The sequence below is a fragment of the Acipenser ruthenus genome, chromosome 13 (genome assembly GCF_902713425.1).
Source record: "Acipenser ruthenus chromosome 13, fAciRut3.2 maternal haplotype, whole genome shotgun sequence".
In the NCBI taxonomy this organism is placed as follows: domain Eukaryota; kingdom Metazoa; phylum Chordata; class Actinopteri; order Acipenseriformes; family Acipenseridae; genus Acipenser; species Acipenser ruthenus.
Genome location: NC_081201.1, coordinates 11,377,507 through 11,393,747, shown reverse-complemented (window position 1 = coordinate 11,393,747; position 16,241 = coordinate 11,377,507). Strand labels below are relative to the sequence as shown.

At 40.7% G+C, this 16,241-nt stretch overlaps 1 protein-coding gene across 1 annotated transcript; it reads left to right on the top strand.

Moving 5' to 3' along the window:
• The first annotated feature begins 88 nt into the window (after nucleotides 1–88).
• Nucleotides 89–14,962, top strand: LOC117417896 (5'(3')-deoxyribonucleotidase, mitochondrial-like). The gene is made up of 5 exons (XM_034030280.3): nucleotides 89–905; nucleotides 2,734–2,834; nucleotides 4,613–4,673; nucleotides 8,193–8,307; nucleotides 11,534–14,962. Exons 1-5 carry the CDS (start codon nucleotides 621–623, stop codon nucleotides 11,671–11,673), a joined length of 702 nt encoding a protein of 233 aa, XP_033886171.1. The 5' UTR covers nucleotides 89–620; the 3' UTR covers nucleotides 11,674–14,962.
• The last annotated feature ends 1,279 nt before the right edge of the window (nucleotides 14,963–16,241 follow it).

Sequence of the window (16,241 nt, the reverse complement as noted above, 5' to 3'; positions counted from 1 at the left end):
TTGCTATGTTTATCTCCCGGCCCTAGACTATAGAAGCCTATGCGCCTATTTTCTGGATTACACGGTAAAACTATAAAAACAGCAGGGAGTGTAGTACTACCGGGTTATTGAAAGCAGCTATTTCCTAAAAAGACTATGCGAAGCGAATTCCATTCTGTGTTTGTGGACAGAATCGCTGCAGGCTTACGCCGAGGCGGTAGCTCCTGACTCCAGCTGCAAATAAGGCACATTCTCAAAAATAGTTCGTTTTTGAAGCGACGCTGTTATTTTTGAGCTATTTAAGTTGCAAAGATCAATATACTATGACAATTTAGGGGAAGACCGGGCAACTGGGAGCAATTGTTGTTTTAAAATTTTAAACAGCCTTTCTCGTATTTACTACCGGTACGTACTGTTATTTTTAGGTCGCTATCACACGTTACAGCCAAACAATTGTGTGCGCAATACGGTACAGCCCTGGTGCAAGTTGCTGCAAGAGTAAGGTGGTATTGCACCGCATTCTTGATATTACTGCTGTCTGAAGATAACATTTAAGTGCATCCCATGCCTTCAGTTTGATTCAGGGACATTTGCTATTATTGCAGCCGTGCGTGTAGTTTAAACTCAACACATTATAAAACATGATTTTAATTAACAGATTTTCACATGTGCAAAAGGTAGAAAATGCCTTTACATCCACAAAGGTCAGATGGTTTTCTGCAATAACTAACGCCGGTGCGTCAGATACGAGGCAAAGCGGTAGGCTGCGTGTTTTGGTCGACATGGATGGAGTCCTGGCGGATTTTGAGGGAGGGTTTCTAAAGAAATTCCGAGCAAAGTTTCCCAATGATCCTTACATTAGTTTGGAAGATCGCAGGGGATTCTGGGTCTCCACCCAGTATGGACATCTAAGAAGTGATCTCTGTGTAAGTGTGATGCAGTGTGTATTATCCATTGAAATGATTTGGGATATTTTAGCTAATGTAATTGGAGAATAACAATGTACTATTAATATGTAGCTATCCCGCGTGGCCACACCTCTGAGTCAGGATATATTTGACATTGCTAAATAAATATGTAAAAACCGGGGTTTTAAATCCGTTGTATTAAAAAAAAAACCACAAAAAACATCCCGCCTAGTGAGAAAAAAGTCATTATTATACTGTACAATTACTGTACAATAAAATAAATAACATCGTTTGCGGAAATATCATACACAAATGTTTTCGAAGACGGCAGTATAAAAATATTATCAGAACCCCAATCTGAGGCAGTTACAGGGGTGTCCTGCAGTGAACCCCACTCTGACACAGCTTACAGGGGTGTCCTGCAGTGAACCCCACTCTGACACAGCTTACAGGGGTGTCCTACAGTGAACCCCACTCTGACACAGCTTACAGGTGTGTCCTGCAGTGAACCCCACTCTGACACAGCTTAAGGGGTGTCCTACAGTGAACCCCACTCTGACACAGCTTACAGGTGTGTCCTGCAGTGAACCCCACTCTGACACAGCTTAAGGGGTGTCCTACAGTGAACCCCACTCTGACACAGCTTACAGGGGTGTCCTACAGTGAACCCCGCTCTGACACAGCTTACAGGGGTGTCCTGCAGTGAACCCCACTCTGACACAGCTTACAGGGGTGTCCTGTAGTGAACCCCACTCTGACACAGTTTACAGGGGTGTCCTGCAGTGAACCCCACTCTGACACAGCTTACAGGGGTGTCCTGCAGTGAACCCCACTCTGACACAGCTTACAGGGGTGTCCTGCAGTGAACCCCACTCTGACACAGCTTACAGGGGTGTCCTACAGTGAACCCCACTCTGACATAACTTACAGGGGTGTCCTACAGTGAACCCCACTCTGACACAGCTTACAGGGGTACCTTAGGAGGCTGCAGTGGTCATGGCATGTCCCTCAGTGCTGTATTTTAATAGCATAGCCCTCACACCACTATAGGACATAATGAAGTAATGAAACGTACACCCCAGTTCACGTGTGCAAGCCTCACATTATCATGCGTCTGAGAAGCTCCAGCAAACCTCTCTGAATGTTTGCAATGTATTTCTACAGAATGGGTGACGTGATAATAACCAGCAGTGCCCCCAGGGAAGGCTTCTGTGTAAACAGGTTTACTGCTATTGCATGGAATGCTTACAGTTACAAGCACATTTATGTCTGAAAATAAGACAACTTTCAACTGTTATATATTGAACATATTACACAATATTCTAGTTAATTTGAATTACTGTGTGTTGCCATGCTGTATGTTAATTATAGAGGAACACCTGTGCAATATAATTCCTTGTTGTTTTATGACCTCCCCGTGACTTGATTGCAATGATTATTATCTCAATGGTTTTCTCCAAAGTTCAGTTTTTGTTTCATTAAGATAGATTTCAGCTAAGATGATGCTATCTGCCCATTCCATAAACTCCTGAGCCGTGACCCTACTGTATACAGATTACATACATACAACATTAAAAAAATACAATTTGTTATCCAACCGCAATAAGTTGGTCAAATTATTTTGTATTTGTCCACTACTAGTATATTAATAATTGAAACATATAATATTTGACCCGGTGTAGTTAACTTGTTACACAGATCACCTCACTCATTTTTCTTTTAAATACTGTAAAAACAGTTAGAAACGAACCAACTGAATGGGTACTTAGGTCTGTAAATGCATTGTGTTGCACACACAGTTGCTTGTACAGTGAGCAAGCTAACGTGCATAACTTCTGGCTTTTAGGAGAAGGCGATTAGTATTTGGGAATCGCAAAATTTCTTTATGGAACTCGATCCTCTTCCTGGGGCGGTGGAGGCTGTGCAGCAGATGTCTAGATTTCAAAAGTGAGTATCGCTGTTTCTATTATTTGTTATGGGTTTAAAGTTAGGACAATGAGTTTCACTGCATTATTCCTTACATGTTTTAAAGTTACAGTCTGTATGGGTCAGTGCCTTGGTTTTGGTAATTTATCTGATAAAACTAGGAAACAATAATTTTAAATTATCAGGAGCATAACATGAGGGGAATTCAAGGTGACGTGGGTGTACAGGGGTGGCCTTGGAATTCAACCTGCATACAGTTCAATATAAAACAATGCTTGATTCATGCAAAAGTACTTTTAAACTATAATTAAGAAAGGAGTTGATTGCACAGCAAACATGGGACAGACAGTGTTGGGGAGTGTCAGGTTGTGAGTTGTGTGTGAATGATTGAATGTCCGAAACAGGTTATATTTACAAAACCGTCCGTGTTTAATAAAGCAAACACCCCCTATACCAGAAACAGCATGGGGGCCACACAGCGGGTTTACAGTCCCAAGCAAAAAGGTTTCACAAATAATAAACAATACTGTATTACACAAGTGCACGGGTTGAAGGGGTGTGCACAGAGAGGTGCTCCATGTGAAGGTACAGGTTGCTGTTGTGTGGCAGTGCAGGTGCGCCGGCTGAAAGTACTGGCTCGATAGCCTCAGCTCCCGAGAAGGTCTCCGTCTGCCAACAATAAAAGCAACAAAAAAAAATGTAGTTACTTTTCGTTTATTTAAAGAACGACGGCTAATCCATAACGTGGTGATCAGAAAAATACTTCTACAGTGCAGGTTAAACCTTACACGTCACACGAATGCGCTTTTCATATCATCTTGATAGATAATGATGTCAGAGGAGAGAACAAGTGGGTTTGACAACTGGATCTTCAAACAATATTTCAAGCTGCAGCCTGACCAAACTGGAAAAAAAATCTCTGTAAACTGTGCTTGAGAAGTACTGGAACAAGTTACAATGTTCTTCAAGTAACTTGTAACTGTAACAGATTACTTTTTAATTGTAACTTCCTCAGCACTGGTGGTAGTTTAGCAGTAGTTTAGCAGTAGTGTCATGGTGCAGCACAGGAGTCCCACTTAATTATTAACCTTGTTTTTGATGCATCACTTATCAGATGAAAGTTTAAAAGTACTTTTGTCTGAAGCAAACATTGAAATGGGGCAATTTGGTCCTAGATTGTATCTGTGCATCATGATCCCAAAGTATCCAGGATCCACTGATCAGTTGTAGCAAGAAAATCTTGTTTAATGTAGATTGTATTAGAATAGGATCTCTGTTACTCTGGCTATAATCAGGCTTTATGTTGACTGCTCCCCCTTGTCATACAGCTTATCTGTTTTTATATGGGAAAGAACAGAGATCCTAAGCTAGATGTACTGAAGCACTGCAGCTTTCGCAATAGTCACAAACCAGTTCAAACAAAAGTCTAGGGTGAAGTGTACTAAACAAGCGCAATGCTGTTAATGACTTTTTAAGGAAAGCTTTGTGGTAGCAGTTTTTCTTTGCGGTTCAGCCTTATGTAATTATGGGCCTTCCTGCATAAATTCGTAAAAATGGGGTGGAGATAGTGCAAATGAGGATTCTCAAATATTATAATGAGATGTACTAAAGCTGTCGGCAATTGCGACACTTACAATTGCATCAATTTGTTAAGAGCTTTTGAAAGAACGTTTTAAACAGTCGCAACAGACAAGATAAATGATCCGGCAGGTAAGATTCTCTCTCTCGGTAGGACTCTTAAACTAAACAGCTTCTATGTGTTTTTCAGTAATTAGTTTGCTCTCTCATTTTTTCCATAGCACAGATGTGTTTATTTGCACAAGTCCTATAAAGATGTACAAACACTGTCCTTATGAAAAGGTAAGTTTCTATATATTATATTACGCTTAAGGGATAATGGCATTGCTGTGGTGTGCTACAAGGTAATAACAGAACTCTTGAGTTAATAACACACCTCCTCGGTCCATTATTACCTTATAACATGCCACAACAACGTCATTATCACTATTGTACCACAGCTTTGTAAAGTTATTTATTGTTACCTCTGTTTGTCTGAAATGATCATTGTAGTCGATGGAAAGAGTATTGTATAAGAGACATCATTTCGCTCAGTTTGAGCAGCTCAACTTCGCTTCGTGGTTCCCTCGTCCAAACTGCACGAGATGACATCTCTTATAGAATAAGAAACACCCTTCATGACCTGTTAACTTATAATATAGCAGCATTCTCCTATAACAGCTTTCAAAAAGCATCATTACATGCAGCAGTCCAGATAAGTTGCCTATCTGCCGTTTTTATGCGTTAAAAAATCAGAAATACGCACTAACTTTAAATTTAATGCGTATAAATACGCAGAGCAATTTTGCTGCACAGCCTCCCCTAAAACTTCCCTAACCACTACATCTCCCAGAATACAATGTCTTCAGTTACTAGGAAACTGTACACAAGAAAAACCAACCCAACAAACATCCATCTCTGGCTAGCCTCTGCAGCCACTCACAGTAAAAATAAGAAAAATTTGAAGCTACACAGGTTGAAGCGTAAACACCCTCCAGCTACAAATCCAACTGGAACCATCGTCAGAGGCAACCGCTAAAAAAGGTGCCTATAATATTAAACAAACTGTTTTATAACTTATTAATGCATTTCCTTATTTTATTTGTCTGTATGGCTGTATATTTAAGTTTAAACATGTTCAATGAGTTTAATAGTATAATGTTAAAATATAAGTAATGTCATTAAAAAAATGCGCTAAGCCGATAAAGAACCTTGTAGAACACAGACGAGGAACACACAACATTGTGGAAGGCTCTTTTCAATACCTATCTGTGACGGGGTAACCCCGCCCCTGTGTTTATTTATATGGTAATCTCCTGGAGCACTCTCAGGGGGTGCTGGTAACCTCCTGGAGCACTCTCAGGGGGTGCTGGTAACCTCCTGGAGCTCTCTCAGGGGGTGCTGGTAATCTCCTGGAGCACTCTCAGGGGGTGCTGGTAACCTCCTGGAGCACTCTCAGGGGGTGCTGGTAACCTCCTGGAGGTCTCTCAGGGGGTGCTGGTAATCTCCTGGAGCACTCTCAGGGGGTGCTGGTAACCTGGAACACTCTCAGGGGGTGCTGGTAACCTCCTGGAGCTCTCTCACACAGGAGAGTCAGGTCACTCTGCTGGGGGTGGAAGTGTCTCACACAGGAGAGTCAGGTCACTCCGCTGGGGGTGGAAGTGTCTCACACAGGAGAGTCAGGTCACTCCGCTGGGGGTGGAAGTGTCTCACACAGGAGGAGAGTCAGGTCACTCCGCTGGGGGTGGAAGTGTCTCACACAGGAGAGTCAGGTCACTCTGCTGGGGATGGAATGAGCTGTATGGTTTTGACCATGTTTATTTATTTGTTCGTTTGTGTTTATTTTTATTTTATTATTATTATTATTATTATTTATTTCTTAGCAGATGCCCTTATCCAGGGCGACTTACAATCGTAAGCAAATACATTAAAAGGCAATGGAATGAAATGCCACCCACTGGTTTATGTAAGTTGCAGTGGAACAACCAATATGTAATGAAATACCTTGTATTTGTATTTACTATCTAACCATTGCCATACCATGCTTGGTATGTGGTACTACACCCAAGACACATTTAACTGTACACATCCTTCTTTCTTTGCTAGTATAAGTTCTGAGTATGGTCGTGGGTTAAGTTTAGCCCCCTCCTTCCCCACTTACTGGGTGAAAGCATGTCAGCCAAAAGGGAAAAATACGCCAATGGAGGCAATTTCACCCTCCAGGTGACCCAGAATGTGCAGGATAGTCATAAAGCATGGCGTGTAAACCTACTGTAGTTCCAGATGTCATGTTTTATAATAAAACTACTGATTAGGGCCACTAGGTGGAGCGCAAGTACTTGAAAAATTCTAATTCAGACACATTTTTAACTGCAAGGCTTAAGAAAAAAAACATCTAAAACATCTAGAACAACTTGAGTTGCATAGGTCAACTAGTCAACACTTAAAAAAAATCTGAATACATCAATGTGATCAGGTCGATTGCAGTGCGCAGGAATAACAAACACAAGACAGTGAAAGTTCAATGAAACAGCTCCTTTATTTGGGTGGGTTGTGGGCTCGCAACTCTTAAATAATAAGTACCTGGCTCTACACAACGTTGTGTATCGCAAGGGGTACAGTCCCGAAATAATAAACAAACAACACAAATAATACACGAAACACGGTCACAAGTCCAGAGTGAGTGTTTATTAGTGTGTGTGGTTAAGTACAGTGAATGGTGAACACTGGTGACAGCTCCCGGTGATTAGCCGTCTAACAATAACAAACAAGTAACAATTATTAGACAGACAGAATACAGCACGTAAACTCACGGTTCACTTTTACTCCTTCCTGGTCCTTTCATAAAACCAGATCAAAGGAACAGATCGCTTTGTCACATCCCATGAAATACCCTTAGTCATGCCCCCTTCGGCAGCGAGTGCAATCACATATCCTTCAAACCATGACTGACACATCGCCTACCGTATTAAAGCAATGACTTGTGGTATTGTGACTCCGCCCCCTACCTGGATGGCCGGCTTCCGACTGACCCTAGAATGAACTGTCAAACCATCCAGTCCGAGGCACACTGTTCCTGTTATACAGCGCCCTCACAGGGAGGGAGTTTGTTGACTAGAATTCATTCGCTCTCTCACAGTCAAGTATTTCATAATATGTGGTGCTCTATTTGTGAACGTACTGTGTTGTTACACTGTTGTTTGTGCACTGTATTTTAAAGCTGCTTGGAATTGTTTTACATTATTTATAAATGTTCTAAAAAGTTGTTTCTATGTAATGGATTGCAACCGCAACTCCATCTGAAGCCACATGCTTCACAATCATGTGACGTGCGATTAGTCCACTTCCAGTTTCTGAGGCCGGCTGTCACTTTTCTATCGTTATTTGTTTATTGTTAAAAGGATATAAATGGACAAAGCTTAGAAAAGTAAAGGAATGTGGCGTTTTTGCATACAATGCTGATTTTTTTGTTTGTTTTGTATCGCACTGTTTTCAGGGTGCAAATTGTTTTGAAAATTGGTGCAAAACTGTTTTGAAAGTGCTAAATTATCAAACCTCACCCTAATCAAGTCGCCCTCACAACTTCCCACACATCATGGGTGGGTCATGTGAGTAGTCCAGACCCAATGAGAAATCATCTATGGTTGCTAAGGAATAGAAAATAAATAAAATTAAATTAAAATTAAATGTTTTACTGGCGCCAGAATATAATGTTGCTGGAGCTATATGAGATACCCTGGTGCTAGAATCTAACACCATAGAGTCAAATTTGCACCCCTGGTTTTGTTTCATGCCCCGTGACAACACTGTGCTCTTTCACAGTATGCCTGGGTAGACAAGCATCTTGGCAGCGAGTTTCTGGAACAAATCATCCTGACGAGAGACAAAACCGTGGTGTCTGCAGACCTGCTTATAGATGACAGACCAGATATCACAGGTAAGCATGACTAGGAGCACCCATAACTAGGAGCACCCAGCACAGCAACATGCGAGAAAGCACGGTAAAGCCTAGGCAAGCATTGTAAAGTGCAGAGAGGTCTGATAAAGCACAGGCAAGCATTGTAAAGCACAGAGAGGTCTGGTAAAGCATAGGCAAGCATTGCAAAGCACAGAGAGGTGTGGTAAAGCATAGGCAAGCATTGTAAAGCACAGAGAGGTCTGGTAAAGCATAGGCAAGCATTGTAAAGCACAGAGGTCTGGTAAAGCATAGGCAAGCATTGTAAAGCACAGAGAGGTCTGGTAAAGCACAGGCAAGCATTGTAAAGCACAGAGAGGTCTGGTAAAGCACAGGCAAGCATTGTAAAGCACAGAGAGGTCTGGTAAAGCACATGCAAGCATTGTAAAGCACAGAGAGGTATGGGAAAGCATAGGCAAGCATTGTAAAGCACAAAGAGGTATGGGAAAGCATAGGCAAGCATTGTAAAGCACAGAGAGGTATGGGAAAGCATAGGGTAGCATTGTAAAGCACATAAAGCACAGGTATGGTAAAGCATAGGCAAGCATTGTAAAGCACAGAGAGGTATGGTAAAGCACAGAGAAGTATGGTAAACCATAGGGAAGCATTGTAAAGCACAGAGAGGTATGGTAAAGCATATAACACCTGCTAAACTATCGTAAATGTACATATATCCATGTGAAAACTGCAGAATTATCATGCAAAAATGTAGTGTTAAGCTTTTATAAAGGATGCCAAGTTGCAAAGTTAGTGTCGCCCTCTCTGCAAGGCTTTTAAAAGTTTCTGTTCCATTCAGATAGCTCTGTTTTGCCACAAAGCACATTGTGAACCATTAATGTTATACAAATGAGCAAGAACTGAACTGGTACCTGCCCCTAAGTTGATTATTGACAGTAACATTGTTTTCTTTACAAAAACAAAAGCGAATGCTGCAATTTCATTGAACCCTGTTTGAATGTGATGAGAGAGCACTTTTGGAGAGACAAACAAGCAAATCTGTGTTGTTAATGATTTGTGACTACAATGGCTGTGTCAAGTAAAATATTTCCCAGTGTGTGAAGACAGAATGCAAACTTAATTTAGATATGGCAGTGCCAAAACTAAGCAGCAACAGAAGAATGACCCCATTCACACCATTGTCTGCTTTGAGCTGCTGTACACCCTGTGTACTTTTAAAGACATTGCAGAGACGGTTCTTGTAGGTCAGCACCCCCCTGTGCACTTTTAAGTCTGCCTGCTGTCTGAGAAAGGATTGCATTACAGGCCCGACTAACACCGACTATCACGTCATTTTGACTTGGCCCAGTTGGACACAGTGGGTCAATTGCAGTGTACCAAATGAAGTCCACTTGATGCGCCCAACAGGGAGATTAAGTGAGTTTGATCCACTTGCCTGGACTAACATTAGTGCCATTGCTAATCCCAATGGCAACAAAAGAAAAGTTGATTAGATCATCGGGATCATCACTTAAACTAGATCAGGTTAGTCCTGTGACGTTCGGGACTATGCTAGTCTGCTTGTCTGATTTGTCCTCTTTTTCTCAGTTTTTGCTTGCAGACCTGTTTAATATACATGAAAGCATCGTTCTTTACGCTTGTCATGTCTGTGTCACATCCCCCAGGAATAAAGTATATTTTGTGTAAACATTCGTGTTTTAAACTTCTTATACAGTCTTGCAGCTACTATGGTCATTTTACACTTTCAATTGCTTTTCAAATATTAATACTCTGCATTTATTACAGTCTGCATTTATACCTCTGAGTACATTGTGCTTTGCAATGCTTTCACAAATTACACTGTGCTATGTTGCATTTTATTTGTGTTAAAACTAGAACTTGTATTTTTCAACCTTGTGTAGACAGTGAGGGGAGTTTATTTTAAGGACTGTGAATATTGTTTTAGCTTTGTACCTTTATAATACAGTTAGCCTGTAACAATGAGCCCTGTATTGATGCCTCCAGCAATGGGACAGGCAGCTTGTATTTAGATACTAAGAACAGAACAATTTTCACGAAAATTGTTTTTTTTTAGTATATTTTATTCTCGAAATTTCCCATGTAAATTATGCACATTAGAGTTTGGATGGGATTTGTTGCATATTAAAGTACCACACAAACGTACTACAAATATTACAAGTAGGAATACAAAACAGCCTTTAGGGTGTGTGAACTATGCATCAGCTGCAGAGTCACTTACAAATACATCTCACCCGAAAGACAGAGCACAAGGAGGTTAAGTGACTTGCTCGAATGCACAATGCACATCTTAATACCTTCATTTAAAACTCAATGGTAAGGTAACAGCTGCTGTGTGTGATTATAGAGACATAATTCCGCACAGATGCACCAGAAGACTTCTCTTCACGCTGAACTTAAAAATTAGACCCCGTGGACAAGAAACGTTGACCTCTGTCATAAAGGGCTGCAATCCGCAGTGGTTATTGTTGAGATGACATTACAAACAGAAACCCTCATCCCTCAAAGTAGGCAGCTTGTATCGATGCCTCCAGCAATGGGACAGGCAGCTTGTAGTGATGCCTCCAGCAATGGGACAGGCAGCTTGTAGTGATGCCTCCAGCAATGGGACAGGCAGCTTGTATTGATGCCTCCAGCAATGGGACAGGCAGCTTGTAGTGATGCCTCCAGCAATGGGACAGGCAGCTTGTATTGATGCCTCCAGCAATGGGACAGGCAGCTTGTATCGATGCCTCCAGCAATGGGACAGGCAGCTTGTATTGATGCCTCCAGCAATGGGACAGGCAGCTTGTATTGATGCCTCCAGCAATGGGACAGGCAGCTTGTATTGATGCCTCCAGCAATGGGACAGGCAGCTTGTATCGATGCCTCCAGCAATGGGACAGGCAGCTTGTATTGATGCCTCCAGCAATGGGACAGGCAGCTTGTATCGATGCCTCCAGCAATGGGACAGGCAGCTTGTATTGATGCCTCCAGCAATGGGACAGGCAGCTTGTATTGATGCCTCCAGCAATGGGACAGGCAGCTTGTATTGATGCCTCCAGCAATGGGACAGGCAGCTTGTATCGATGCCTCCAGCAATGGGACAGGCAGCTTGTATTGATGCCTCCAGCAATGGGACAGGCAGCTTGTATTGATGCCTCCAGCAATGAGGCCAAGGCTGTTGTAGGTACAGTAAATCAGAATGGTCTCCCCAGTTTGTATATGTTATTTTTTTTCTCTTTTGCTTTAGGGGCGGAGTCTCACCCCACCTGGGAGCACATCTTGTTCAGCGCCTGTCACAACAAGCATCAGCAACTGAACCACCCAATCAGGAGACTCCATTCATGGAGCGACAACTGGAGGGCCTTACTGGACAGTAAAAAGCAATAATGTCTTTATTTCATGTCTTAAATGATTGCACAGATATTACTTTTATTGATAAACATTTGACTACTACAGGAATGGTTCCAAATATATAGTATATGAATGGAACGTTTTTATTAGGAACCAGTAGGTAACACGTTTTTTTAATATACAAAGATGATATGTTATATCAAAATGTGGTCTTCGTATAACCTACAGCAGGTAGGGGGTACAGTGTATGCATGATTCTTCCCAGCAGCTAGTTTTCTAATGCATGTCTAGTCCTGGGTCTGTTATCAATTTAAAATCATTGTATTTCTCATTTACTGTAGGTCTAATATTTAGGTATTTTTAGGTAAGTTGGAAAAGAAATATTATACAACCCTCTCTACCTTCATTCTTTTTAAGCTGTCTAAATGCAGCTATTAAGTTTTAACATTTGAGTCTATGATAAGTTTTTTTTTGTGTTGGTGGTAAACTGAGGGTTATCTGTTTGAGTCTTTTCACAATACGATGTCTGTCTGCAAGAATAGGACTTGCAGACAGACAAAAAAAAATTTAAATGACCCATAATCTTCTTTTGAGGAATGCACAAACGCACAGACGCACAGACGCACAGACACACGCACAAAAGTAATGTCCATTTATGGGCCAGTGTTTATTTTTAAAAGTTAACTACTAACTAACAGCAAGAGTCAACTAACAACAAGAGTCTTGTACACTAATAATGCAACGATTATTCTTCATAAGCCACTGGAAGAGTTCCTAGTGTGTAACCAATGATTTTAGTTGCTAAAAGTATATTCAATCAGAAAAATAAAACGTTGCTGAATGACCCACTGTTTTCTCTGGTTCTTTGGCGCTATTCAATGAAACGTCCAGAATAGGATGGACTGCATTAGCAAATGGGTCTTGTTAAGTACTTAACACATATACACCATACTGAATGAATCCCTCTTGAATTGTTAAACAAGCTAACACATGTTGATTGAATCCCCCTTGAATTGATGAATTTGAAACAGTTACCGTAGTTACAGTACATTTAAGAGTGTGCCGGTGCAACAAGCATATTTCCATTGAGTTTTATATCCGAAGTGGCTGGCGGTTATGGTGATTCAGCTGCATTGGAATAGATTCATTTTCACCACGCTTGTACATTTCTTAATTTAGCTTCTGCACCAAAACCCGGAATTGTCAAGCGAGAGTGATGCATTGATTTTTCCATCTTAAAATCCAAAATTTGTACATCCAAATATTGTTATTTATTTCTCTGGCTAGGTAACCACTTACAATATAATTTTAAAAAAAAGTTTGTTGCAGTTTTGTATTGATGAGTGAAATAGTCTTGAACAGTATTTCATGCCCATTATAGTTTAGACATCCCAGGCTTGTATGAGTCAAAGAGAAACTCCTACTCTGCAAAAGAGTTCTGAAACACTTTGTGACTCAAGCCTTGGGAGAAGTCCTTTACTGTCGTCTCCTGAGCCCATTCATATTACTTGATGTTATGTTCCTGCTCGTGCATTACAGTCTTCCAGTGCTCTGCAGAACTGAATTGCCTCAGGGGCTCAGCTTAATTAACTTTAAACTGAGCAAAGCGATCTGGGGGAAAAAATCTGTATTATGCAAGCACTGTTTTGAATTAACACACCTTCAATGACGTGTTAATCTTATTAAATAAACAATGATCTATATTCCCTTGGTTTACTTCACCAATGTACTTCCCCCAAACACTTTTCCCTTGTCTCAAATTAGGTCAAGACCTTTTAAAGTATTTGTAGCTTAGAAAGGAGTAATAGTTTTCTCTGCCAGTCATTATATAGGTCTCAAATGTGAAGTTTTGAAAGAAACACATGTTTTAGCAAACATGTATTCATTTTAAATCAGGTACTACACTAGAGCAAAGCAATCCCTGTTTGAAAGCAATGCTTTTAGACCTGGAGGGTGAAATTCTCCCCACCCTTTCATAAGCTTCTTTCCTGTCAATAACCTATTAGCTGCTTCTCCTATTGACTGACATGCTTTCAGCCAGTAACATGACCCAGAAGACACTGCTGAGGTAAAATTACCAATACAGACTTGCTGGAAGACATGGCTTGTAAACAGAAGCTTATTTAAACTCATTTGAAAAGTGTGTGAATTCAAAGCATGGAAAAAAAGATGTCATACATTTCTCCCACTGCTTCTGGGTTAATTGAGCTACAGGGGGAGACTTGAGAAGCTTTGTGTTAATATAAAACTAAACCCATTATTACATTGACCGTTAAGTGATCAAATGCATTAGCTGGGGAGCAATACAGCCCTTCATACAGTGCAATACATAAAAAACTTAAGTCCAAAACAACGTTTCTCATACTTGGTTGCAGGAGAGTGAGGCAGTGTTCCTTGGAGGAACGACACATTGTGGTACCACACTAATGTTTACTGTACGCACCACTGTGCTTTATTACACTGTGCTAGGATTTTATTACAGTAACACTTTTATAAGGGCATCCACTTCTCTACTGTGTGCATAGTTCAAGTGTAGAAACGCTGTTGCTTAAAAACAGTGAGTAACATTTCTTCTTAAAGGTACACCCTAGTGAGAGGTTACATAAGAATGCCACCTGTCCACTAAGGTGACTACAGAGCCATTCCTCCCCAGTGGGGTATTGGGACCATCTAGGCCTTTGTTTGTTTAGCTTTTTACTCTAGTGAAACTTTGGACATTTTGAATTGAGCCGTCCAAGTTGTTTCTCACTAGTTTTGTTATAAAGACTTTAGAACGTAATTGAGTTTCAGTTCTTTATAGTGATGTAAATAAAATACATCACCAAATACAAACATAATTAATCTTGTTTAGACCCAGGTAGATTTGGTACACTTTTAATGATTTTTAAAAATATATAATTTAGAATATTCTGGATAATTCTTTATAGAAGCTAATTATATAGAGTAATATTTTTTTGTGACAACTATGTTTATTGTAACAATAAAACGTGGGTTTTGACCCAAGTTCCACCTGAATGCATGCAATACCAGGTGCCAGCATCATGTATATCTTACTCATATAACTGTAAAAGGTATGCATGTTAATTTTCCCAGAGAGGTTCTGCAGTTAGTTAGGAATAGGTCAAGTGTTGGGTGTTGCTTGCTGTACAATGGCACAGACTGAATTCACAAAGCAAGTTCATGAATGTCCTTGTGTCTGGCACACATGCCTGTTTGGTGGTTTTCAAATGTATCTGTAATCTATTGTCAAATCCAATGCAAATGTAATACCTGTAAATAGATTGCAATAAAGAATGCCACGAGCACTGCTTGTGAAATTAATTCATTATAGGGTCATGTTTTTTTTTTTTAAATTAGTTACAGTTTAGTGTTGCAGGAACTCAAAGTTAAATAAGAATCCCTACATAACTGAATTGAAGGAAGCATCCTAATTTCCACCTGCTGTGTCTTGCTAAAGGTGCACCCTGTCTTGAATACTGGTAAAGTTTCCCCTAAAGCTCAGGGAGCTGCTGTTTGTAGAGCAATCTGTATCAGGAGATAGGCACAGAAAGAGAATGCACACAAAGGGGCTTGTCTGGTTTCATTACTCAAAATCACAGCCAGAGAAACGAGGCCAATGCTTTGAGACTATATCGCTTTGTTGTCTGCAGGCGGTGCTGTTGGCACATTTTGCAAGCCAGTTGAGTCACAATGGCAAACCAGCAGATAAGACTTACTTCAATAGAGCGAATGAAAAACAAACGGTGTCCATATCCAGCACAGATTACTGAAATCCCATGTTTCCACAGGGATTTCAGAGGACAGACCTCATGGCACATTATATTGAGGAATGGCCACCGTCAAATCAGTGTCCATGATGCCCCTCTACAACATGGCTCCACAGTTTATCCTTATGTGTCCCTTACAAGTTAGCAATGCAATGCAGTGGTTTAGTAAATTGGTTTGTTTCAGAAAAGTCTTGTGTTTACAGTTAAACAAATTGAATAAATGTGCTTCATCTGTAACCAAAATGTAATTCTTTATCACATGTATGACCTTCCATGAACTCTGACCCTGTTGACATTCCAGTTTGTTTATAAGTCTATATTACCAGTAGCAGGGGATGCAATTAGGTAGCCTTCAAATCAAACTGCTCACAACTCACTCTGGTCGTGCTAAATGGGGTTTAAACCAGGTGGAAATGCAGACTAGGGCAGCACATTCAGGTTTTTCTCCTTACCCCTCCCCATCCCATTAGCTTCTATTCTACTCCAAACGGATTTTCACTTCCATGCACCACAATGAAGTAGAACAGCCAGGCAATGAACCAACTGCTCTGCCCTGCTTATGACCTACAGAGGCAACAGGAAGTCTTGACTTGAATATTAGGAACGCTAACACACACATTCCATAAGCAATGCAGAATGATGGAATGTTTGATTTTTCATTACGCTGCCAGCTTTAATGATCACAGTCCACACAGAAAGGTACACACCAGCTCTAACGATCACAGTCCACACAGAAAGGTACACAACAGCTCTAATGATCACAGTCCACACAAAAAGGCACAGATCAGTTTGCAAACCCAGTATGAACGATCAATATTACATTCATAATTTACTGCT

What these genes read in the sequence shown, in the direction of transcription:
- LOC117417896 (XM_034030280.3), top strand. Translation starts at nt 621, where the DNA reads ATGATTTTAATTAACAGATTTTCACATGTGCAAAAGGTAGAAAATGCC. An exon ending in ATCTAAGAAGTGATCTCTGT is followed by an intron (nt 906 to 2,733) that starts GTAAGTGTGATG and finishes TCTGGCTTTTAG; the next exon opens with GAGAAGGCGATTAGTATTTG. An exon ending in TGACAGACCAGATATCACAG is followed by an intron (nt 8,308 to 11,533) that starts GTAAGCATGACT and finishes CTTTTGCTTTAG; the next exon opens with GGGCGGAGTCTCACCCCACC.